Consider the following 25,451-nt stretch of genomic DNA (forward strand, 5'->3'; position numbering starts at 1 on the left):
CCCCCGATTACCTACTTGTGCCATCTCCCGAGAAGCCAACATTCTGGAGTACATGCAGCCTGCCATAAAAGCGATCAATTGCCACTCAGATGTGCTCCATCAATGGGTCCTGGTTTAGTTGAACCAGAGGCATCAATAAAGCAAATGCACGTGCCCCCAGCAACAGAACCTGAAAGCCCAGCAGCAAAGCCCTCAGATACCACTTGCAAATCTATCCTCATTTTAAACGGGTGTAGGAGTTTCAAATTTAAGAGCAGATATTTGTGACTACATTCCATGCTGAGCTACTACACACTGCTGCAAATGCAGTCATGGGAGAGTTGGGCTGGGGCCACCACATCCCGAAACCCACTGCACCTTTTTCCAGTGGGGGTCCTACAGGCTTGGAAAATACATTTTGTAACAAGGGCGACATTAAAGAAAATGTGCACTAGTGAAAGTGCTATTCGGTACGGTTTCAGCACTAGTGTGAAAAAATGCGTTAGTGCAAAAAAGATATTTTGACATTTTTGCTTACTCATGGTTTGGCATTTTTGCATGCGGTCAATATTTTGCCTTGTGCCAATTCAATGCAAACTTGCGCTGGAGAAACATTTCTGTAATTTATCCCATGGAGTGGATCATTGCAGTGGCCACTCTCTGGAACAGTGTTAGTGGTCAGGTGATGACAAATTGGAATACGTGCATCCACTTATAATACCCAGAGAGCCCCAAGTTAGCTCCCAAATCTGCAAATTTCATTCATTTGTACTTTATTTCAGTAAAAATTACCATAAAAGTCAGTGGAACGATACCAACGATCACAATAATACATCAAATCGTTATTTAAATTCAGGGCTAAAGATACAAAATGACAAAAATAAAGTGCCTAGGATGCGCAGGAGTAAGTTACTCTCTGCGATTGGTAGGCGACTTGACACATCTGATATTGTCATGGGGGTGATCACCAGAGCCCGAGTCCAGCTGGCAAATTACTCCTTCAAATCCTCAGTAAAAACCATACTGTAGCAAAAGTTGCGGCAAATAAATGGGAATCAATCGGAATGCCCATCTCCACCAAAATAGTCTACAACCTAGTTCTTGGGATGGTGTCAAACACGGTCCTCAAGTCAATAAAGACGGCATAGATCGGCATACATCTGAGGGCTACTTATTTATCACACAGAAGGCGTAGTCTTAGGCAATGGTCCGCGGTGCTCACTCCCTTCTGAAAGCCTGCCTGGAAATGCCTCAAGACTGCAGTGTCTCCCACCCATGCCTCACGATGTCCCAGAGTGCTCTGGCAAAAATACTTCCACCAGCATCAAGAAGGCAGATAGGCCAGGAAATAGCTGAAACACCCATCTACTGGAATCATATCTGGGTCCAGCGCCTTGCCCATCTTCTGTGACTCTAGTGCTAACCTTACTTCTCCCGCGGTGAGGCTGAATGTGGGCGCCGTCTAGTCAATGCTGATATCACCAGTGTGCCCACTCAAACTCGTTGATCCTTGTATAGATTTGTGAAGTGGTCAACCCATATCGATTCTGGGATGGCCGGCAGTAGACAATTATGCTCCATAGGATGGGCTCTGCTCAGGAGTTCCCAGTACCTTTTTGAGTTTCCACTTTTCGTTGCTTGCTACTAGGAGTCCCGCAGTTCATTCTGGTGGTCTTGTTTTTTTTCCTCTTTATAATTCAGGCATAATCCCTCCTTGCAGCCCACATGCACTTGATATCTTCAGATTTCACCACTTTGGCCCGTCGGATCAAAATGGGTTTTAGCTTGTTGCCACTCATCATACCAGGGATTGGTACGTAAGGCCAATTTTCCCACAGTTTTCATTGGCTTTGTGAAAAAAAAAACAACCACGGTGCTCGCCAATTAATTGTAGGTCATTGCAATTTCAATGTTTGCATCAGAATCCAATGAAAAATATCTTGCAAGAGATGAGGTGATTATAGATCTCGGGAAGCACAAGGTCTGTGCCAATCATTCCCCAGCTCAAAAGCTCATCTCCAATGGCCAGAAACAGAAATTGGAAATGAAATAACATCCCGTTCCTCAGGCATTCCAAGCAACTCTGGGGAAACTGTTGTAATTAATGGATAGTGGTCACTCTCCACCCTCGGATGCACTTCAAAGTCAAAAGATAAGTGAACACACCTCAAGGTTAAGCAACACAGATTTGAGCGACTGGCACAATGGAATGCCTGTCCTGCTGGTGAAGCGCCCGGAGCATGCCACTGCATGCTCCAAGGCTAGACGCCATCATTATACAAGCCACCGCCTATGAGTTCTTATACTTCCTTTTGGGTACTGTGACCACCAGCTCCCCTATGTCCCAAGCTCTATCCTCTTACTCTGCGATATCAACCACAATCTCAACTGGTTGGTACTGGAGGTTTAAATCACCCATTACTAAGGTTTTTGAGTGGGTTCCATGTGTAGACCTCCAGGCAGCCACTCAAACTTGAAGATGGGCACATACCGCGAACATTCAGCATTCTAGAGGAATACGCGATTAACCCGTATTATTCTTCCTCACTGTACCAGCTTGAGGTGTTTGGCAATTCAATTGCTGGTCATTAGACAGGGATATGCAACATGGATATTTACACAAAGATGGCACCCAGCTAATTGGGTCGCCAACAAAAGACTTGATGTGAAACACCCAAAGATGGCGCCCGGCCAATAGCCTTGATGATGTCCAGTTCATATTGTATAGCGTAGAGTTGAGTAGCCTGATGACATACAGTGGAAAGCAAGGTAAGACTTTTCGAAATGACTGAGGATTCCATGACAGTCCAACACTGAAAGATACAATAAGATACATATATGTACGGCGCTATGTGTCCGGCGCTATGTGGCGCTTTGTATAATTAACACTGGACCATCTTGATGTTAAGTCAATAGACAAGCCTGGATGATGTTTAATTTAAGGGTCACAGATATCTTACCATGTGGGTTAATCAATAACCAAATATGGAAAAATACCCAATTCCTTTGGCCGAACACCTATACCAATAACTATGTGGTTATTTATATATAGTTCACTTACCAACTAGTGAATAGGTGACCAAAACATTGCATTTGAGAAATGTAAACATTAGGACATACTGTAAGGGGTTACAATTAACTCATGTACTAGTCACAGAGAAACCCACAATGGAGGGAATCCATCTAAAGTTTAATATATTGAATTTACAGAAGAGATGCCAATGAAAGGTTATTAAAAAACCGAGGTTAGGCGAAATAACAGGAAGAATGTTTTACCATGTAATACTAAATTCGAAAAAAAATGTTTGTCCCATATACAACAAAGAAAAGATTCAGACCATCAGACAGAATAAATAAGTCTAGAGATACAGCCCCTGTCCCTATGCACTGTAAGTAAGGTTAGTGTCTAACATGTTAAGAGAAACATCAAATGGAAAGCACCAGTGTTTTTTTTTTTTTTAGAATCTTTTAGTATATTAACTGGTTTTAAAATAGTTTGTTTGTATTGTACTGTCTGCATAGGAAACATCTAAGGGGTGCCTAGATTAAATAGTCACATAAAAGATTACACCATCCTGAAGACTCTTTAACAGTCGGAAATCGTTAGTCATAACGCCATAAAACACAAGGGCCGAAACATGTCGACTATTCCTGAGGCCACCATCAAGCGCCTTTGTTATACATTTTCCAATGCTCTAGCAGAGCCCTTGAGCATTGGCACATTTCAATGTAAATTGCTTCATTGTGGAATACAAATAGGAAGCATGCTATGCTAAACCCACAGAAAAATACACGGTTATATAAATATATCTGTGCATATAGAAAACGTTTTTTGGAAGAAATTGTTTTTATGTTCATTTTTTTAAAAATTGAATAAAGTATTTGTATTGTGAAATAAGTGCATGGTTAAATACAGTGTTAAGAAACAAACAGTATAGAAATGTCAGTCCAAACCAGTGATGTGGATATTGTTTTCTATAGGATTAGTTCTGGCAGTTGAAGATGGGACATACGTTTTTGGGGGATTGTTTGCCTCATGGCACTTCATGACCTTCACAATACCATCCACTGGTTTGCCCAGGGGTCTGGTAACTGCTAGAACGGATGATTGTGATTTGTCCAGTCGTGGTCCACTGGGCTTCCCGAAAGTTTTCTTGGGCTACAACTTATGAAGCTTGTGTTGCAGATCCTTGTTAGCAGCCTGTAAATCCTTAAAGGTCCCACACATGGATACAACACAACACATACAGTCTTCAGGCCAAACATCCCTGAGGTGAGTGCAGCCACTAACAAGAGGTGGTGTGGCAAGGGGCTCTGCTTTGCTTGATTCTGTGACACTGGCACAAGAAGCACCCACATTTCCAAGGACACTAAACTGAATAGTTGTAGGAATATTAAAATACCGTGCAAAAGAGCCACCAGGTCGTGAGTCTTATTTCATCCTGAACACTAGTTTCAGCACACCCACTAGTGATTTTTCCACTCCCCAGAAATTGATCTTTTGATTCAAAAGGGATGCTATAGGTCTTGCCCTCAACTGCACTGGATGATTAGGAACCTCATAACCAGGTAAAAACTACCCCACGTCTACCAATACTTGTACCGATGCCCTGGCTATTATGCTTCACAGTGCCAGATTCTTCATATCCATTAGCAAAGCCTGTCTGATGGGCTGATGGCCTTCATTAGTGTTGAGAGATCTAATTGATAGCATATCAGATTGAGTCACTAGTTGAATGAGATCCTCATATTCTGCCACTATGCTGTTATTAGGCTGCACTCGCAAGATCGCTCCCCCAGATGTAGTGCTATCTTTAGAGGGTGAGGCAGGCTCGATCTCATACAGCAAGGAGGCTATTTCATATATCATGGCATTGGTCTCCTTGATGTGCAAGGTCGAAACCGCCAATATCTTTGCCACCTGCACATTAGGAGGCGGGGGAGGGGGGGAGGGTTGGTTGCCTTGCGCTTTGCCTTTACACAAATAAGGGTGCAGAGAAAAATCAGTATAGCAGCAGAATGTAAAATAGCAGCCTAAAAACACCTCCATCAACATCCCAGTTGGCCAGATAAAATGGAAAGTACACAGAATAGATCTAAAAACACATTGGTCAAAACAAGAGTAAAAATGTCCGAATGCCATTGGCTACAATAGCTGGACCTCTACAATTTCAGTCAGTTCTCAAACAAAGTAGGGAATGCATGGAAAGTGCACACCAGACGAGGCCAGGCACCCCCGACTGTTAAAGGGGCAGCCAGAGCCAGCCTCCCCTTCCTCACTTGCAACTGGGAATAAATGTATCCAATATTTTAGAACAAATTGATTTACATTGATAAAATCTAACGTTAAAAAGCATCTGCGCAATGGGTGCTGGTGAAGCCGTTCAGGAAAAGCAAAGCACCTAGCTGGCTCCGAGATCCATGATCCACTTTCCTAGTATCAACGCTCAGCTCCAGGAAATCAGCAATCCCATGCAATAGAAAGCTGAAGCGAATAACGAGCGCCGGAGTGACCGAGAAGCTGTTATTGCGAAAACACTCAATTAATATGAAGAGCAGATGCGCGGGGACGTAAAGGGACTGTTCATAAAGTCAGCCGGAGTTGGAGACAAAATGGATAGAAGGCTGTAATAGCACTGCACGCTAGCAAAACAGAAACGTGATGGCTGGAAGGTTTTGAATGAATCATAACCACGGGCAAAGCTCTGAGCAACCCTCCAGACCATCGTTTTTCAGCCTGCCAAGCCATTACAGAAGGGTAAAATCCATATGCAAATCAGGCTTGGTCCTACCCCAAAAAGGAGCAGTCCAGCCGGAACTGCTAGGTCACATCCCTTCTGCATGAGACCACAAGCTTCCCCAGACATGTTTCAGCCTTGTTGGGCATCATCAGTGAGGAGTAGCCTGGGTCTCTAGGCCCGGCAGACTCGGGACCCACGTCTGGGCATACCCGTCCCACTCAGGGTGACTTTAGCAAAACAGAAACGTGATGGCTGGAAGGTTTTGAATGAATCATAACCACGGGCAAAGCTCTGGGCAACCCTCCAGACCATCGTTTTTCAGCCTGCCCAGCCATTACAGAAGGGGAAAATCCATATGCAAATCAGGCTTGGTCCTACCCCAAAAGGAGCAGTCCAGCCGGAACTGCTAGGTCACATCCCTTCTGCATGAGACCACAAGCATCCCCAGACATGTTTCAGCCTTGTTGGGCATCATCAGTGAGGAGTAGCCTGGGTCTCTAGGCCCGGCAGACTCGGGACCCACGTCTGGGCATACCCGTCCCACTCAGGGTGACTTTAGCAAAACAGAAACGTGATGGCTGGAAGGTTTTGAATGAATCATAACCACGGGCAAAGCTCTGGGCAACCCTCCAGACCATCGTTTTTCAGCCTGCCAAGCCATTACAGAAGGGGAAAATCCATATGCAAATCAGGCTTGGTCCTACCCCAAAAGGAGCGAAACATGTTTGGGGATGCTTGTGGTCTCATGCAGAAGGGATGTGACCTAGCAGTTCGGGCTGGACTGCCCCATTTAGGGTGGGGCCATGCCCGATTTGCATATGGTCTTTCCTCTTCTGTAATGGCTTGGCAGGCGAAGAACGATGGTCTGGAGGGTTGCCCTGAGCAATGCCAGTGGTTAAGATTCAGTCTAAACCTTCCAGCCATCATCCCTTTGTTTTTGCTTTGTCACCCCGAGTGGGACGGGTATGCCCAGACGTGGGTCCCGTGCCTGCTGGGCCTAGAGACCCAAACTACTCCTCACTGATGAGCCCCAATAAGGGCGAAACATGTTTGGGGATGCTTGTGGTCTCGTGCAGAAGGGATGTGACCTAGCAGTTCGGGCTGGACTGCCCCATTTGGGGTGGGGCCATGTCCGATTTGCATATGGTCTTTCCTCTTCTGTAATGGCTTGGCAGGCGAAGAACGATGGTCTGGAGGGTTGCCCTGAGCAATGCCAGTGGTTAAGATTCAGTCTAAACCTTCCAGCCATCATCCCTTTGTTTTTGCGTAATAGCACTGCACGCCTTTACGTCTCACAGGCAGACATGGTAAACTGTCTCACGTTTCACTGCACTAAAACAGTGATCAAAAGAATTATTCATCAGTTAATCGCCAAGGAGGGCCATCCAAGTCCAACAAACAGCTAAATCAAGCAGGCCAATAGTCCATAAGTAGTCAAGCAGCAGTAGAAGGTGAGCTCTTCCAAACTCCTCCCAGCCCGCATGCTCGCCACCAGGTTTACCGTTTCGTTGTACCTCGGGCCAATATCAATCCAGTTGCTCCCTCCATATGCCGTTCTGTCCAGTTGCACTGCTATGGCTGCCTCATCACACTCCTCGTGCCCCGCTTCTGCTAGGGGAATTCAGTAGCAGAGCGAGTGTAATTCGATAGCTCAAGCACAGACTTCAGCAAACGAAAGAGGGTCCCGCCCACATCGGGTCCCTTTCTCCCGTGCTGAATGCAGCCCAAAACAGCGGGCTCATTCACCGAGCTTCACCGCAAGGGCGGCCGGCAGGACATTATAAAGAGAAGCTTGGAAAGGCTTCTGAATTAGTGGGCACTCTCCATGTTGCTTTCTCCCTTGCTGAATGCGGCCCCAAACAGCAGGCTCGTCACCAGGATTCTGCAAATTCAAGACACCAATAAACCCATCAAAAAAACACCCATTTTAAACTTGGTAGTTCATTTTCAATATAGTGTTGATATGCAAAAAGAGTTGCTTTTGTAGAACATCAAATGTTCTTCACGTCATGAACAAACTGCATGTCTTTCATACATTGACTTTACACGTTTGACACGGTCACACCATTTTTAGTGTTGTTGAAAGGACAGTAGCAAAAACATAAGTGATTTCTTATGCTCAACTTAATTTGCTCTCTGGTAGCGGTAGTGTTCCATTGATCACGGGGAACATTCTCAACTGATCATACTAATTTTGCAGAAATTGTTTCTTGAAGTACTGCCCATCAGTCATCCTTGATTTAACGTGAGTTGCAAGTCAGGTTTATAGAACAGTATTTGTTTAATCAAATCCGTACCTTTATAACAATCACGAACATTGGTGCTCAGCTAAAACTGGCATGCTTACTGATCAAATGCTTAGAGTCAGCACAATTTCCGAGATTCACCATTTAATTAAAGTGTGGGATCCCAGCCGACTCATTTAACCCAACTATACCTTAACTTTCAAAGTGAATGGTTTCTAGAAGCGATTTAGTTCAGGGTATGCAATTCAAAAAAAGGCTACAGTTTTGCGCCACACATTTCACAACAGCCATTGGTCACTTGATTCACACATGGAAACACCACTTTAAAACCATTGCTTTCTTTCGACTGCAGGATAAATAATATGAAACCAGAGTACTGGACCCTCTGTCTTAGATCAGTGTCCTTACATACACGTGACCTTCTCTTCAAGGTCAATTCGTTTTTGTTAGGAGCCACTGATTTGGTTTGTTCCCTCTTCTGTAGCCACTTTAACAAATAGTATAGATGGATGAAGCCAGTGTGGGGACGTCACGTGTCGATGGTGACTGCGCTTCAAGCGATGATGACGATCTACAGGACAGACCCATGGTCGTCATGGTCAACGCCCCCCATGCCAGGAGGAAAAAGCCCCACTGCACCATTAAGGTTGACGGAATGGAAACGCGCGTCATGGCAGACTCGGGATCTGACCTCACTATCCTCCCCATCAACACATAAGGAGATGATGTGACAAGCAAAAGTAGAGATCAGAACGACCAGGCAAAAACCGACGGTGTTCGGTGGTGCAACTGTCGACCTTTTAGGCTACATCAAAGCCCGGATCGATTTCAAATGGAGGTTTACCACCACCAAAGTATTTCTCACCCAAAGGCCCAGCCGTGCTGGGATGGGACGATCAACACAAACTCAGCATAAAACTAGATCCCAGCACTCCGGAACAGGTACTCATGGTCTCCTCAGGAGCAGCGCTAAATTTCAAGGAAATGCTCCCGAACCCGTTTTCCGAGAACCCAGGAAGGTGAGAAACTTTGTCCACAAGATTCGCCTGAAATCCAACGCGATCCCAGTGAAACACAAAGTCAGGGCAGTACCTGCCACAGCAAGACCCGCATTGGATGCCCACCTTCGGAATATGGTCGAAGAAGGTACCATCGAGACCGTGGAATCCTCAGAGTGGCTGAGTCCAGTAGTTTTGGTCAAAAAGAAATCCAGCAACGACCTCAGGATCTGCATCGACCTAAGAAGCCTCAATCTAGAGGTAATCACGGATAGCTTTCCACTCCCCAGCATCAACGAAATTGTCCTCATGATGAAAGAGGCGGCAATCTTCTCTAAACTGGACATGGGTGATGCCTATCACCAGATTTCCCTGCACAAATCCTCTCGCCCCCTTACAGCGTTCATCACTCCTTTCGGCACCTTTCAATATACCTGCATGCCATTTGGGTTGTCGTCGGCAGCATCTGCATTTCAGAGGATGATGAACTCCTTACTTAAAGGACTCACAAATGTTTCCTTCTTTCAAGATGATATCCTCGTGTATGCCAAAGACAACGAGACCCATGACAAGGCACTCAGGGCAGACTTGAGCAGGCTTCAAGAGGAGGGCATTCACCTACGCCACGAAAAATGCGCCTTCGGAGTGAGCAAGGTAGAATACCTTGGGTACTGCATCTCAAGTGACGGCGTCAGTCCCAAGAAGAACCTCATGCAGGCCATAACAGAAGCCCCGGCTCCGATGTCCAAAGAGGAACTACGCTCATTCCTGGGCCTAGCGGAGTACTATGCCAAATTCGTCCCTAGATTCTCCGAGACCACGTCTCCCATCAGGGAGCTTCTGAAGAAGGGGCAGCCTACTCTTGGGGCCCGGAACAGAACAAAGCTTTCTGTGAAATCAAAAAGAGGATTCTACACGTGCCGTGCCTGAAACCATACAACCCTGAAAGGGACACCTGCATTACCACAGACACCAGCGCGTATAGCTTGGGGGCCACCTTGACCCAGAAGAAGGGAGACACTGAGAATATTGTGGCGTTTGCATCCAAAGCACTGTCATCATCAGAGAATAATTACTCCACGGTTGAGAAAGGAATGTTGGCATGCGCATGGGCCGTCAACTACTTCAGATCGTACGTATGGGGGACGAGATTCAAGGTGATCACCGACCACAAACCCCTCATTCACATGTTGAGCCCGGGCAGCACCAAGACTGCCACTCCGAGGCTGGCCAGGATCGCCGCAAAGCTTCAAGAATATACATACGAGATAGCCCACATTGCGGGTTGGAAAAATGCACAAGCGGACTGCATGTCCAGACTCCTGAACCAAAGCGCCCCTGGTACCACATTCTTGGAAGCTGAGTGTGTCGTAGCCTGACTTGAGGAACGGCAAGTACATGGACCTGAGTGAGCGCCACTGGCAGGAGGAGTTCGAACAGGACGATGCCCTACGGCACGTTAGTACCTGGGTTCACGAAGGATGGCCCAACGAGAGAGCGATCCCCGAAGGCCTTCGTCCCTACTAGAAAGTGAACGAGGAAATCACCACCATGAACGGTCTCATCCTCAGAGGTGATCAGATCATCCCGCCGAGCAGAATCCGCAAAGTGATACTGTGCAGAGCACACTCAGGCCACCTGGGATGCAACATGACCAGACGCAGAATATGCAACGCCTACTGGTGGCCAGGCATGGACCAGGACATAAGACAAATGGTCGAAAGGTGCCATGAGTGCACCAACAGTGACAAGCGCCTAGCCGTGAGGCAAGCCCCCATGCTGCCCACCGAAGTCCCCAAAGGGGTGTGGCGAAAACTAGGTTTGGATTTCATTGGGCCCCTGGACAACATGCCCCCAGAACACAAATACAGGATAGTCATGGTCGACTACTTCTCCAAATGGGTGGAAGCTGACTTCACTTCAGACATCACCACAAGCACAGTCATTGAAGCACTCACCGCCGTATTCCAGCGGAAAGGTCTACCAGAAGAACTCGTCACAGACAACGGAGTCCAGCTAGTCTCCCGAGAAATGGAGAAATTTCTCAAGCTCAACAACATTCGACAGCGGAGAGCAAGCCTATACCACCCACAGGCGAATGGCCTGGTTGAGCGGGCAAACCGCTTCATCAAAGGGGCGCTACAACTGGCTCATGCCTCGGGCCTAGACCCGTACAAGACAGTCAAGGAAGCTGTAGCAGCCCACCGCCTCACCCCCAACGCCGTCACAGGTGTTTCGCCATTCCATCTGCTGAGGGGGAGAAGGGCAGCATCCTCACTGGTACCACCCTGGCTCCATCAAGTGAGGGCTGACGAAGACGTGGACGTGGACATGGATGACGTAGCGTTTCGCATGCAGCGCAACAAAGAAGCCATGAAGACCCAAGGGGACTTGCGTCGAGCCGCTCGACACAGCAGTTAACAGAGGTGACCTGGTGAAAATACACCTCCCCCACAAAGACACTTCGACTGGCTCCAAATACAGCAGTACCATAGAAGTCATGGAGAGAGGGTCAAACCACATTTGCACCAGCGACGGAAGGAAATGGAATCTAGAGAGAGTGGCCATGTACCGCAGGAAGGGAGACATGGAACAACCACACTGGGATACCGGAGAAGATCAAGACCGCCAGAAGACATCCGAAAACCCTTGCCTCTCAGAAAGAGATGCCTTGGAGCCACACCATGGCAACGAGTTCTCAAGCCCCAACTCTCCAACTACACCCAGGGAGTCACAGCGAAGAACAAGACTAGGAGAACTCTAATCACCCGCACCTCCTCAAGAGTACTCCAGCAATCCTGCCCCATATACAGATCTAAGCAGACCTCAGAGAGAGAAGAAAACCCAGCAAGTTTGCAGACTTCGTCATGGAATGACCACCCATCCGTTTTCCCAGCAAAGGAGGTGTGTGGGGACGTCACACAATCGTGGGAGCGTGTTCTCGCGAGATCGCACATAACGTGATCTCGCAAGCCCACGCTCCGCGGGATAACGTTCCCGCATCAGAGCTGGCAGCCCGCCAAATGAAGCCGTCGCACCACAGCGCTGCTGCTGAGGAGCTGAGAAAGTGAGAACTTGTAGCAGCATTACAGCACAGCTTCTAGGGTGTAACGCCACAGCCACAGGAGGCTACATGGGGGCCCTAGAAGCTTACAGCGCGCCATCATAGTGCACACACTTCACAGTGATTCAACTGGGGAAGTCCTGAACTGTAAGTAAGTGCTTGATTTGAGCTTGGACACATAAGGGTCCACACCGGTTGTCATTTAATAAAGTCGGTTAGAACTCACTACAGCGTCCTGTCGTCCCTTAAGGCCACAACAGCCAGGTGCAAAAATCAAATAGTCAGGCAGAATGGAGGCACTCTTTAGATAACAGCGTCAGGTCTATCATCATTGAATAGTGGATAACCGAGCGAGGTACACTAAGAAATGTGCCATACTCTGTAACGAATATCCCGGGTGGGGGGAGAGGGGCTTTTGCTGTACTCATCACCAACAGAAGTCTAACAATTTAAGACTCGAAAGCTCATCTATCTAGCGTAAAAACACATCAGGGACACAAACCACATCAGAGTGAGTCAACCATCTAAGGCTCATCTATTTAGCAATCAAAACTTCGTTAGGGTCGGGGTGGGCAGTTCTGTCAAGCTCATAATATCATAGTGTGTTTCCTAATACTCACACTGGTTCCAATATCTGAGAAAGAGCATAAAATGGAGCAGGAGCTGCACATTATTTTGTTTTCAAAAGCCCCCATTTTTTTCTTGTAATGTAATTTCACAAAATGGCTCATGCTCCGATTCCACTTCTTGTCCAGAACAGATGCAGTGAAACCAGTAGATCCTAGCAAGAGAAACCCAAGTCTGGCGACAAGCCTCTAAATCGTTGCAAACTTAATATTGGGTGGAATTTCATATAAGAGGGAAAACCATCATGCAAGAAAACAATCATGGCCTTGGATTCCACTGGTCAGTTTGACATCACTCTGCTACATCATCCTATGTGGACTTTGGTAACAGAAGGTAATTGACCTCAACTGAGGCATGAGGGAACATACAGACGTGAGGGACAACTGCTACCACACATGCAAAGTACAATGTAGATTTCCATGTCATTGGGAGCCATGCAAGACTGAACTGGGCCCTCTGCAGCACCACAGACAGAAACAATACGCAGTTCTCTTATTTTTTTTAAAACAATAAGAGCACCGTCACTTACTGGGTGGGAAGGAGAAGAAAAGCTGAAATTTGACATTATAGCCTACATGGATGTTAAAGGATAGCTATGCCCCATAACTAACAATGTTAATTATGAATACAAAATACTCTTAAAGTGTATATGGAGATTATGTTCCACCCACTCCTCCCCAATAACCTCTGAAGTATATACCAACATTTTTCAGCTCTATTAACAAAAGGAAAGAGCCTGCTAACCAGTCAATGAATCATTGCCATAGAGCTTCAATCCATTTGTATCAACTTCAAAGAATGTGTGTGTAAGGCCAAGGCTAGCACATTTATCTTAAACACCCGACAAAGCATTTTATTAATCTAAGAGTTTTGCCACTATTGGCATGGCCATTACTGAAGTCTACAGCTGTTGGCTTTGCAATCATGAGCTTTTCTGGATATACTCCCAGTCCAAACGCTATTGCAACAGGAATCATGATGGAATTTGAGTGTTGCATACCCTCAGCTGTGGAATTGGATATGGATTACAAGTTAGGGTCGCAGCATGAACTGAAAACCACTGGATGTCCAGGTCCTAACAATGGTACTTCAGTGGCATACCCTTTGCATCCATGTTTAACGTTCTGCAGTGTACACCTAATAATTAATCTGAAGTAAACTTGTTCTTTGCAATTATGCAGCCCACTCAGCATTTTAAAGATAATATCCACTACGGCATCAAAAAACTAAACTACAAGGAATAATGTTATACAACTAAAGAAGAATTTGCCGACATCTTGAAGGAGCACATTGTACACTTGAGATTTCAAGTGATCCAAAGAAGTACATTATCCTACATTACCAGACTGCTTCAATCAATACTTAGGGCAGACACATTCTCTAACCCCCATCCCCACAAATTCTCTTGAAAAAGCATTGCAGTTTGGTAGACCCGAGTACTATTTCTATGTTCAGGGACCCCACCGTTTTCCTCCTCCCTACTCTACCCACCCCCAAATACATTGGCTTACCCCAGCAAGCATAACGTGCTGTAATGTAAAGTGATTTTTCTCACTATTCAATAGCTGGTATTTCTGCCACGTGCATTTTAAGTCACTGCTACTTAGTACCCTTTTAAAATCATGGGATCCCCATAGGATAAATGTAATTGCTTTACTTCTGATTGTAAGCACAAGCGAAAAATATACCACTTGCTACCCAACTTCCTTACACACTGTCAGAGGGATGAGAGTTCTTGTAAGTGATTATTATATACACTTAGCTGCATGAATCACGTAAACATAGGTATTAGCAAAAGAACAATGTTTTAATACATTTTCAAATTGTTAAAACGACCATTGTCAAACTCATTCAACGATGGTCTGAGTAAAAAACAAGACACATACAAAAATATTAAATCAGCGTTCTCTCAACATGTTTTGAAGTTTTGGTCAAGACCTCAATCTTATACATTTTTCTAAGATGTATTGAAAACACCTGATTTCAGAAAGTCAGACTCTAATGTTGTCTATTCCGGCAATAGTGATGTTAGTATCAAGGTGATTTTAGAAAACATGACATTCTTTCTTATATCATGAAACGTCTACACCAACTTGTGTTTCGGGAGAGAGATATACACCACAACTGACATATCTCAATCTAAAATGTGTGGTCTATCTCCTTCAGGACGCTGCTAATTTTTCAGTGTGTAATCCAATACACAAACAGAGGAACAGTCAGTCATGTGATCAGCATGTACTGCCTGCTACTTGCGTAGCTGCTTTCTACGTGTGGGAATCTAAATTCGTTTTTTCGGCATCACCACTTTGCCTCAATGGTTTATTCTGTACTTTTAATGGTACAAAGTGTATTGAACTTCTTAGTACGCTGTAATGCTGTCGTGTGTATACAACGGATAGTCACCGTCTGATGGTCTTCAACACGATTGCACTGTTGGGGTGCATGTGAGGCGTGCTCGAAGTAGCCTCTGCGTCTTCGTTTCAGTCCGGCCGATGCGGTCCACAAGGGTGCCGCTTTCGCCTGTGAATGGCAGTAATTTCAATTTGCAGGACCTCTTAACGATGATCTCCCTGCACATCAATCTCGCGGCGGTGTAGGGAAGTTGGGTAGCAAGTGGTATATGTTTCGCTTGTGCTTACTGTATACTCCTCATATACACTTGCCCCCTTACAAAAAAAAGGAGGAAAAAAAAGTCATTGTGCTCAATCTCTTTACTTCTGATTGGCACAGAAAAATTCCTGTGTTGATCATCATGTGACATCAAGTTATGTTGATCAACTCCAAAACCATAACTACATTTCCTTTGCCAATGGTAGATATCACCTCAAAAATACAATAAAAATAGGTTTTTCTTTTGTTTGCTGGTCTGTTTAAATCAACAAACCTTCTGGATTATGGGGTTCGCACACTTTGCGAGCTACCCAACCTCGATTTCTTTTGCATTTATGCTGGCGTACCCATATTCAGTAAGATGCAGGTTTTTAAAAAGTTTTTTTTTATAAATGTTCAGCGTGTCAGGGACAAGTGACTCGAATTTATTCAAAGTGCCCAAATGAAATATTGATGTGAAAACATGCCTGTGAGCAGTTTCAACAGTATAGTTTGCCATGTGTTGCACAATTCAAGTTTTCCTATGTAGCTTGGTAGGACGGTATAGTGAAGGGGGTCATTAGCAAGTTGTTAGAACACTACACGGTTTAAATGAATGTTTTCCTAAAGTTGTAATCTCTACCCAGAGACAGGAGTTGAAATCTGAACAACTATTGTACCACATGCTTCAATCACCAGCATACCTGCCTGTAGGGATACACCTTCAAGCATAGACTGTAAGCAGGCAATACCAACGATCCAACACTTGAATAAACAGAACCTGGACACGCCGAAGTATGAAGGCAGCAAATATTGTCATGCTAATGCATTGGTGCCATTTACAAGAAAAGTAACTTTAATTCAAGTATTAGAATACAACTCAGCAGGGGATATAAACCAACACCATTGGAGGCAAGGAGGTATATCACTGCTTTCGTTATACCAAACCAGCACAGAGTGCAAGATAAGATTCAATAGATACTCCCATACCCCAACATTGTCAGACCTGCAATTGCAAAATTGGATTCTAACTGTAGGCATGTACACTATCCTACAAATGCCCCCCAAAACCCTGTTAAGCCATCACATTGAACAACATTAGGAATGCAACGTGAACAGCAGCAGCCATTGCTTTCATTGGATATGGCTCACACCATGAACGTCTTTCTTGGGGAAATACTGACGCATCAATACCCGTTACATTCTTTGCATACTCTGATAATCATTGTGGAGTATCTGTAGTATTACAAGTAATGCATAAGGATTGGGTTGCTCCCAAATAGTCACTACATAGCCACCATTGGAGCAAACAATCTCATTATGATGCATATCCCAAGGGTTTCCCGACAAACTACATAAAATAGGAGGCTCCACAGCGTGGCAGCAATATACGGGCAACATCTCATTCTAAAATTCACTCATTCCAGTGAGACAAAGTGGGCCAATGACCTTTCCCAAACTGGACTACCAGGACTACCAACTGCCCTTCATGCATCTTCCAGCATCAACCGGAGCTGTATAGATTAATCTTCTTTAGCTGTGCCTATAGTCAAAATGGGAACACCCTACCCCAAAAAGCCTAACTGTAGCCGAGCACTCCAAATCAAACCCAAGCGCATGGAGGAAAGTTCATTCAAAGCATGCCCCTGAACACACCGACTATAGATCACGACCAAATAGAATGATCAGACTTCCCCTCGACAATGCAACCCAGCCAACAGTTTGTGGAATCAAATGGCTGTGGCTGACTTCCCTCCTCTTGGACTGCCCCTCCCAGGTCCAACTTGGTCCCTTTTCTCTCTGCCACCTCTCTGTACCCGTGACGTTCCCCAGGGTTCTATCCTGCCACCCTGGTTTTTCAACCTTTACTTGGCCCTTTTGCCCACCGATCTCTACCTTCTCCTCTTTCAGTGTTATGCGGATGACACTCTGCTTTCCCTCTGCCTCCTCCCCTATCTCGCTCATTCCAGACTGTCGATCAGCGAATCAGGATTAGTGCGCCTCCAACAATCTCTGCCTAACTGCCTGTAAGATTGCGATCCTTCTCATTGCCCCGGCTTTCCCTCCCTCACTCACTCTGGCTGCCCGCCTTGGGCCCTCTTCCTTCGCCTTAAAACCTTGGTGTGATCTTGGACTCCACTCACTTTCTCTCCTCACATATATCGGACGTCGCCAATAAGTCCCACTACCATTTGCACCCCCTCAAAAGGGACTCTTCCCTTTCTCACTTCCCCCACCAGAAGCTCACTGGTTACAGAGCCCTGGTTCTCTCTAGGCTGGACTACTATAACAAGCTCTTTCTCAATCTGCCTTCCTCTACTCTCTGCAACTAATCCAGAACAGGGTTGCAAGACTTATCATTGGCCTCAAAGCCACGGACTGTCTCTCCAGCCTAGAAATCTCTCCACTGGCTGCTAGGATCAAGTTCAAGACCCTTCGCATTGTCCACAAGGCTTTCTAGGGCCAGGGCCCCGCACTACATCCAATGCTCTCTTCCAAAATACCTTCCTTCTCGAGCCCTTCGCACAGCTACCTCCAACTCTTTAAGGGTTAGACGCTTCTCCAAGGAGTGGGGGGTAGATCTCTCCTCTGCAGGTGGCTCCCTCTGGAATGGCCTCTCTGCCCCTCTCAAACTTCCACAGGAAGTTCTGGAAGCAGCTCAAGACCATTTTCTCCTCTGCTTTCTCTCTCCCTTTCCCCTGCTAACCTACCCGTCTCCTGCACCGACTATACCCTCAGAGTTCCCTGGGTACCAGGCACCTCCACGATCAGTCTGCCCTGCACTGCCTATGGGCCTACTGTGTACTTGGGGGCTGTTACTGTTTCCCCAGTCCCTTTCCGCCCTGGCTGCACTTACTCAGAGCAGAGCAATGCTGCCCTGATTACACCCCTCCCCGGGCCGCCCTTCACTGTACCTGGCACCCCCACCCTCCCACCTCCCTTCCCCCTGCACTATACGTCGCACTTGCACGATCTGAATGACAAGGCCTAGTAAGATCGTCTTGTCACGACTAGAAACACTTGTGTACAGGCACGTTCTAAATGACAGTCCTATGCAGTCAGCATGTATTGAATTGGAAAAATACATTTGGCAAAAAGTGGTTTCAGGCAGTCATTATTGGGCCCTCCCAGGTATTCAGTGGTGAATTGTGGCATGGGAACATTTCTGCTTTGGTGTTTCAACAGAAAACGCACGTGACATGTTACAAGTCTTCGTTTATGTCAGGGTGGTGGATGTAATAAATGCCTATAGCATCTCTAAAAAGGTAAATGATTTGTCTAAGCAAATTTGTACAGATGGGCCAAGTTGTACAGAGTTCTCTTAATTATATGGACACTGGTTTCCCTGTGCTTCTGTTCTAAGCAAGTCTCACTAATACAGCACCTAGCACACTTCCTGTCCCCCAGTTTAAGGCCCAGTGTCCAGCATGCTTATTATAAGATGGACATTCAATTCAACAAAACAAAGCAGTATTCGTACTTGGAGGATAGTATCCATCCTATTCCCCCCCCCCCCCCCCATGGAAGGCAGAACGCTTTGAGTGTAATGAGTAACCTCTCTCCCCCCCCCCCCTTAATCTCTCTTCCCTCCTCTCATTTTACCATCCCTCCCGTTCTCTCGGGTCCGCTGATCTCTACCTTCTCACAGTACCCCCTGCCCCTTGCGCCGCCTCGCGCTTCCGATACCTTCAACTCCTGGCCCCCCTCCACTGGAATTCTCTACCTCTCTCCATCCGCTCCTCCTCCACCTACTCATCCTTCCGCTCCTCCCTGAAATCCCTTCTCCATCCCCCTCCCTGACCCTCTCCTAACCCCCCTCTCCCCTACCCCTCCTCCACTCACCTCCCCCTCCTCCCACGGACCTCACTGGACACTGCCACCTAGAGGGCAAGAGGCCACCTGGGATTCCTCCCCCCCTGCACCCCTTCATCTCCCACCCTGCTAGCATCGATCCTGATTCTCATACCCTCTAACTTCCCCCTCCCCCCCTCTCCCTCCTTCTCCCCTCGAGTAAATTGTTCCATATACTGTACTTCTGGTTTCACGTTTGTAATAAGCTTCTCAACATGTTGTATCTTGTTGTTTATCTGTAAAGCGCATTGTTGTAAAGCGCTATATAAATTCAATATACATAAACAAAGCTACAATGTACACCCTGGAAATTAGCAACCCACTTCCCTGTGGATGGACAGAAACACAAAACTCTTCCATTATGCAAAGCATGCATTGTCATAATGGATTCTTTATTAGAATCCCTGCTGGACCCTCTAATCACGTATGAATAATCTCCTAAAGAAAACAATGCTTCACACCGACTCAAACAGTACCACCAAAGGAAAAAAGCCATCAGCCCTACACAGAGTCCATGCATTTCCCAATGGATCTTTGAGCTACAATCAAGACACTCACTATATAAGAAGCTGCCAATGGGAGAAACATGCTCAAATGAAGCCACCGTGCATGCCTCAGGAAGGAGTGACGTGTAGACATAACCGTAACAGCTAAACATTAAAGTGTGTTCTGCTTTGTAAGATATAAAGGTGCCTGCCTAAAGTTCAGTGCAACAAACACAGTCTGTGTATTAGTCGTCCAAATCTGCCAAGAGTGGCCATTACACAAGTGGTACAGACATTTGGTTCCACTTTGGTGCACAATGCATCAGGGTCCTACTTTCAACATTTTCCTTCTTCACCCCTAAAATCAGTGGCCAGTTTAATTTAATAGTCTGCAGGTGTCCCTCCCTACACTACCCACTTCATCAATATATTGTTTCCATGCACAGCAGGGACGTCATTTAGGGGTCGCAACTGTGACGCCTGAGGTCTCCCTTGCTATCCCTAAAAAATTAAATAAAAAAGTAGTCTTTTTCTTAATGTAACCTCCTGGGCTGTGGCCAGCGCCATATGGCTCTTTGCTTCCGGAGTGGCTGGCTTTATTGTTCAGGCCTCAAAAAAACAAAAAAAAAAATAAAAATAACTAAATAAAAAATTAAAACCAGGGGTTCCACAAATCTAACACGTTCAGCAATTACCCTAAATAAGAAAGAATAGGAATACCCAAAAATGTGTCTTTCTGGAATTCTGTACAATCATTTTTAGACTTATTAAAGGTTTATTTTAGGCACACTTCAGGGGGTGAGTCACTGATTTAGTCTGTTCTTAAACAGCTCAAGTCAGCCTTTCATCCTTCTGAGGTTGATAAATGAGTACCTACACAGGTTGGATGAGATTGTATGTATATTTTATTCTATATCAAGCGCTTAAGCGCTATATAATAACATTTTGCCATGGACGTCTGCTTGCATTCACAGTAACTTGGTAAAATGGGCCTACACACACTGATCTTAACGATACACATGGCGATCCATTCTTGTATGAAATGTATATCACATTGTGATGTGATAACTATTTTTCATAGTGTACTTCGGAACAATGCTATGTGATGCCAATTCCTGTTTTGTCAAGTGGTGTGTTGCATCGCTACCCGCAATATCACGTTAGGGTGGGGTCAAATGACATCACTTCCTGTGTTGTCAGAGGTTAAGTGCCGTTTGATGTCACTTCCGCTACCCCTGGCATTTTGGTGAAATGACTTCACTGATGCAGCCCTAAACTAGCTCAGGTTGCCAAAAAAAGAAAAAGAAAAAAAAAAGACAGCCGTGTACTCCATAGAATGCATACTCCCCATCACGCGATCATTAACAGCTGTGCTTCGCATAGTAGGTATTTCAATAATACAATTCGCACAATTCAAATAGTGACAAAGTGTACATTAAAAACATGATGAAGCAATCTTCCATCATGCTAGTCTTACCCAGTAATCGTGAACTTGTAGTTGGTCCATCATAGACCTTCAGTGAATCAAAAATGCAGTTTGGAGAATACTCGATCCCAAGGTCGTATATCTTCAACTTTAGGCGTTCTCCTGATTGTGAGTATATGGTAAACTTGCAGTCACACTGATTCACGTATGTCCTGGGATATGATGGTAATTTGACATCAACGGTACCAAGGTCCCCAACTGGAATGAGGTCTAAAACAGGACACCCTGAAGGAACAAAAGAGATGTAGAATTAGGAGTAGGCTGTGCTTGATATTTGATCACCTTACGTTTTAATGTCACATTAAAATTACTGCAACAGTAACCCACTTATTACATTAAGTAGTGAAATAAAACATTGGTTTACAAGTCTTCATGCAGACACCATAGGACTAAATGAGAGTACTCACCATAGCGATCTCAGACCAAACCGGCATCTTTTAGGCAGAGTAAAGTAAGGGCTCTCCCTTCGTAATCTTTACAAATGGTCACCCATTGAGTGCAGGTACCAGATTCTATCTGGTTTTGGGGCAGATCATGAACATTATGATTGTTAGATAAGATGATTGGGGAGTCTGTTGTACTAAAATCCTGTTCAAAGAAACACTTCAGGTTCCCCTCTTTAAATGTACACATATACTGTTACACAATCTGCTTCTAAATGCTATTGATCCAACTAGGAATTAGAAATGTGTGACTGGTCTGTTTTTAGTGAATCTTTACAAAGTACATTTTTTGGGACCTTGACATTACCTGTATTGCTTTGAGTGATGCGCAAAAATAAGAATGAACGCAATAGAAAAAGTATTTAAAAAATGACAACTAAATAGAAAAACAGATTTTTCTTCATATACAGGTCGACTCTGCCTACAGCTGGAGGGAATGATGTGCAAATTTAAAGGGCATGACTGACCAGTTAGTAACTTAATATTACTCATCTAGAGAGTAAGGTGATCTGTGCCCACCCATCCTGCCGTGAAGGCTAAGCCCAAGGTTTTCTTCCCAGACAGGTTGGTCTAATCAAATTTGTCAGACGATTCTTCATCTTGATTTGGGAAGGGCTTGGTATCTCGAGGCTCTCTAGCTTGCCATACCTACCAAATAGAAGCTGTCCAGGTGTCGTGACTTAGGCAATGCCCCCTGATGATTCTGGCATACTCACCACTCATACAAAGGATGAGGCCTAGAATGGCCTGAACTCTTCACATGTACTGGCTCAAAGTCCAGAGTGGAATGTTCCACTGCTCAGGTCAAGACCGACTATGAGAGTCATCTAGGGGCATCTGGGATCGAACCAGGAACCAAATCTAAGCCATCACTTCCCACTGTAATATGGTTATTGTGTACCCTGCCACAAGTCAAACACAAGCAGCCACAAAGAGGCTTGCACACACTACAACTCACAGGCCGTTGAGACCACAAAAATGTCTGAAGCACTTTGCATGCATTTCAGTGGACCCACAGGGAAGATGCCTGGAGACCAGCCAACACCTATCCTCACCATTGTTTAGAGCGCTCTGTAGAACACTAAATTCAAATGAAAACAGCAGATTGCTCCATAGTTCACGTGGATTTGGACTGTGGCACACACTTTAACATCCAAGAGCTCTGCAGGACCACAGAACATGACTGCTCCATTGGTTCCCACTTCACGAGCTAGGTGGCAACCTTTGGGCAAATCCAAAGACATACATGATTCTTGGTGAACCATAAAAAAAGAAAGCCTTGCCCATTATGTTTACTGCTCACAATATAGGCTATCTTTCGGAGTATGGTCACCACATCTCTCAAACTCATGAACTTAGTTTCCTCACTGGACAGGTGTTGGACCAATAACCGAGTGCAGCATCTCAGCTTTACAATCTGCTCACCTAGGTAGATGGTGTGAAGGTCTCTTCAAATCTCTCATCAATAAATTTGTGTCGCAAACAAAATCAAAACGATGGTGCTCTTCTGTAGCATGAATTACTGGAACACCATTTATAGGGCACAAGTACGAAGCACTTTGTCAAACATAACTATGTCTAACATTTGAGATGCGGTTAAAAATGTGCCTCCATGGTAAGACCTCAATTGCAAGCCAGTAAACATTTCCCATTCTCCCTGCATCTGTCCCCCACAACTCCATCAGAGATTCCAACGATACTGGTGTGGCCCATCTGACTGCGTGGCAAGTGGGGTATCTGCTAGGTTTATGTTCCAGTTTTAAAGGCACCAACCTTACAGGACAGTCTGATCAGGTGTCTTTCTCTATACAAGGCAGGCCATCCATCAGATGTTGAATCTCCATTATCAGAACAGTGGCGGCTGTGCCCGGGGTAAAGCAACTAGAGGCCTCCTTGTCGCGCCCCTATGAGGAGTGTAGCCTTAGGTTTTGTACTGACAAAGATATTGCAATGCACTGCTGCTATAATAGTGTATCAAGGTTTGGCACACAATACAACCAAGTGTCAATCCTGTAGACTTCACTTAACATGTTACACTTGCTGCAAAGGGCAACCGCAGGCAACTGTTCAACAAAGACTGTCAGGGCTTCGATATTATTCAATATTTCTGCATGTTTTACAACAGTTAGCTACCAACTACAGTGAATTCATTCTGGGTATGAAGGTGGTGTTGCTATTAAATATAAAAAGTAATTTTTGACCGACAGCCATTCCACATTTTTTTTATTTAAACTTGAAATTCAGAAGTGTCGGGTCATCATTGTCACTTTGCCCTTTATTTATCAGTTACTCTGAGTGGTGGCAAACCTTATTCAAGCTTTTGGATTTTTAAAAAAAATACCTTTGCACATTACTCAGATTTTGCAAATAAAATAATGTTTGCATTTAAAGCATCTGGTTATTCAACAAACGTTTTACAAATGTGATACATTACATACAATTAGATAAAATACAATGTTATAGTAAGGTATTGATAAAACCAGCATTCAGAACAGTTAATAAAAACACTATTTAGATGGATACACATTCGAATTCATTTGTAGTCAATTAAAATCCATTATCATTCAAGTAGTGCAATTTGATATAGGTCTACCTTCCAAATATGATGGGCTGCTGCAGTTACACGCATGCTCTCTTCTCCATTCATGGTACTCCAGAATAGTTTGTGCTGTATGGAGCAAGGGTTGTATACTAAGTGGCTGTAACTCTTAATATAGTAGGGCATTAGAACATGGCATTGGTGAGGAGATGACGAGAGGTATTTGGTCTTTACATAATCTACAGGTTCTAAGATTGAGTGGCAATTTGGTCCATCGCCTAGTATGATCCCTTATAGCGCAAATAAGTAATAAATCTACAAATATTCGACAATAATAATTTAGTTAGGTAAGTGGGGAGATGATCCAGACGAAATCCTTGTGCACTGAAAACACTACAAATAAAACAGTGTTTCTAAAGTTCAGTCTTCTTGCGATGGACAAGTAAACCGGTTTAAAATTAAATGCGAACAAGATAGATCTGTCTGAATGTCCCCTTACCCACAACGCATACGTTTTGGCGGATCTTTCTAGAGGCGGGTTTACGTGCGGGAATACTAAACAATCCACGGATTCTATTTAACAAGGTTACTGCCATGGTCTCCGGTTTCTCAAATCATATAAAAGACGGCCGTCGCAATCCTGAGAAGGGTACTTCTTTTCATGTTATGGCCATAAAGTAAATGGTGACCAGATGCAAAACTAATCCTAGAAAGGTTCAATGCACATATTGCAAAGTCTGCAAAACACAGATTCTTATATGCAGACCAAAATCCACCACTTTGCACAGGTGTTTGGTAACCTTCAGTGGTTATCCAGGGTGGCCAGTTAAAAGTACCTAAATCAAAAGGATCGAATGCCAAATGTGAGTGCATTCGACCGAAAACAAAAGGATCGAGTTTTTTTTTTACAATGTATATATTCTTTGCTATAGTTTAGCTAAACAAAAAACGGGTGTTTGGGGGACCCCAAAAAAAAAAAAAAAAGAAAAAAAGCAATCCTTTTTTTCGGTCAAATTGACGCGACCCTTTTGAGTCGACACTTTAACCTATAACCGTTATCCAGGGAGAAATACATTTTATGTTAAAGTCAAAAGTACTGTCCCCGTTGATTTTTACGAGATAGGACCAGAATATCTGCATGACTGACTAAATACACTCCAAAAGTAATTTGCTCTCAGCAGCCACAGATTTTCCACTTTCAAGTTTATGGGTACACATTTGTCCACAGTTATCACATTCACAATGTAAGCAGGATTAGAAATTAAATGCTACTACGCTCATTTGAGTTAACGTTTAACCTTCATATAAAAAGTGTACATGAAAACATTTTCTGTTTTATCAAATTACTTTCCTGGACTAGTGCAATGCAATTTATTGATATTACCAATGTGTATAATCTGCC

At 44.7% G+C, this 25,451-nt stretch overlaps 1 protein-coding gene across 1 annotated transcript in view; it reads right to left on the reverse strand.

Moving 5' to 3' along the window:
* Positions 1 to 25,451, reverse strand: part of OVCH1 (ovochymase 1) — a 1,424,491-nt gene that overhangs the window by 120,316 nt on the left and 1,278,724 nt on the right. Inside the window, exon 29 of the mRNA XM_069628530.1 lies at positions 21,059 to 21,292. Within this exon, the coding sequence (XP_069484631.1) occupies positions 21,059 to 21,292 (234 nt within the window). The remainder of the gene's footprint in view (positions 1 to 21,058; positions 21,293 to 25,451) is intronic.

This window comes from Ambystoma mexicanum, chromosome 12, assembly GCF_040938575.1.
Source record: "Ambystoma mexicanum isolate Mex_15411 chromosome 12, UKY_AmexF1_1, whole genome shotgun sequence".
Taxonomy (NCBI): Eukaryota; Metazoa; Chordata; class Amphibia; order Caudata; family Ambystomatidae; genus Ambystoma; species Ambystoma mexicanum.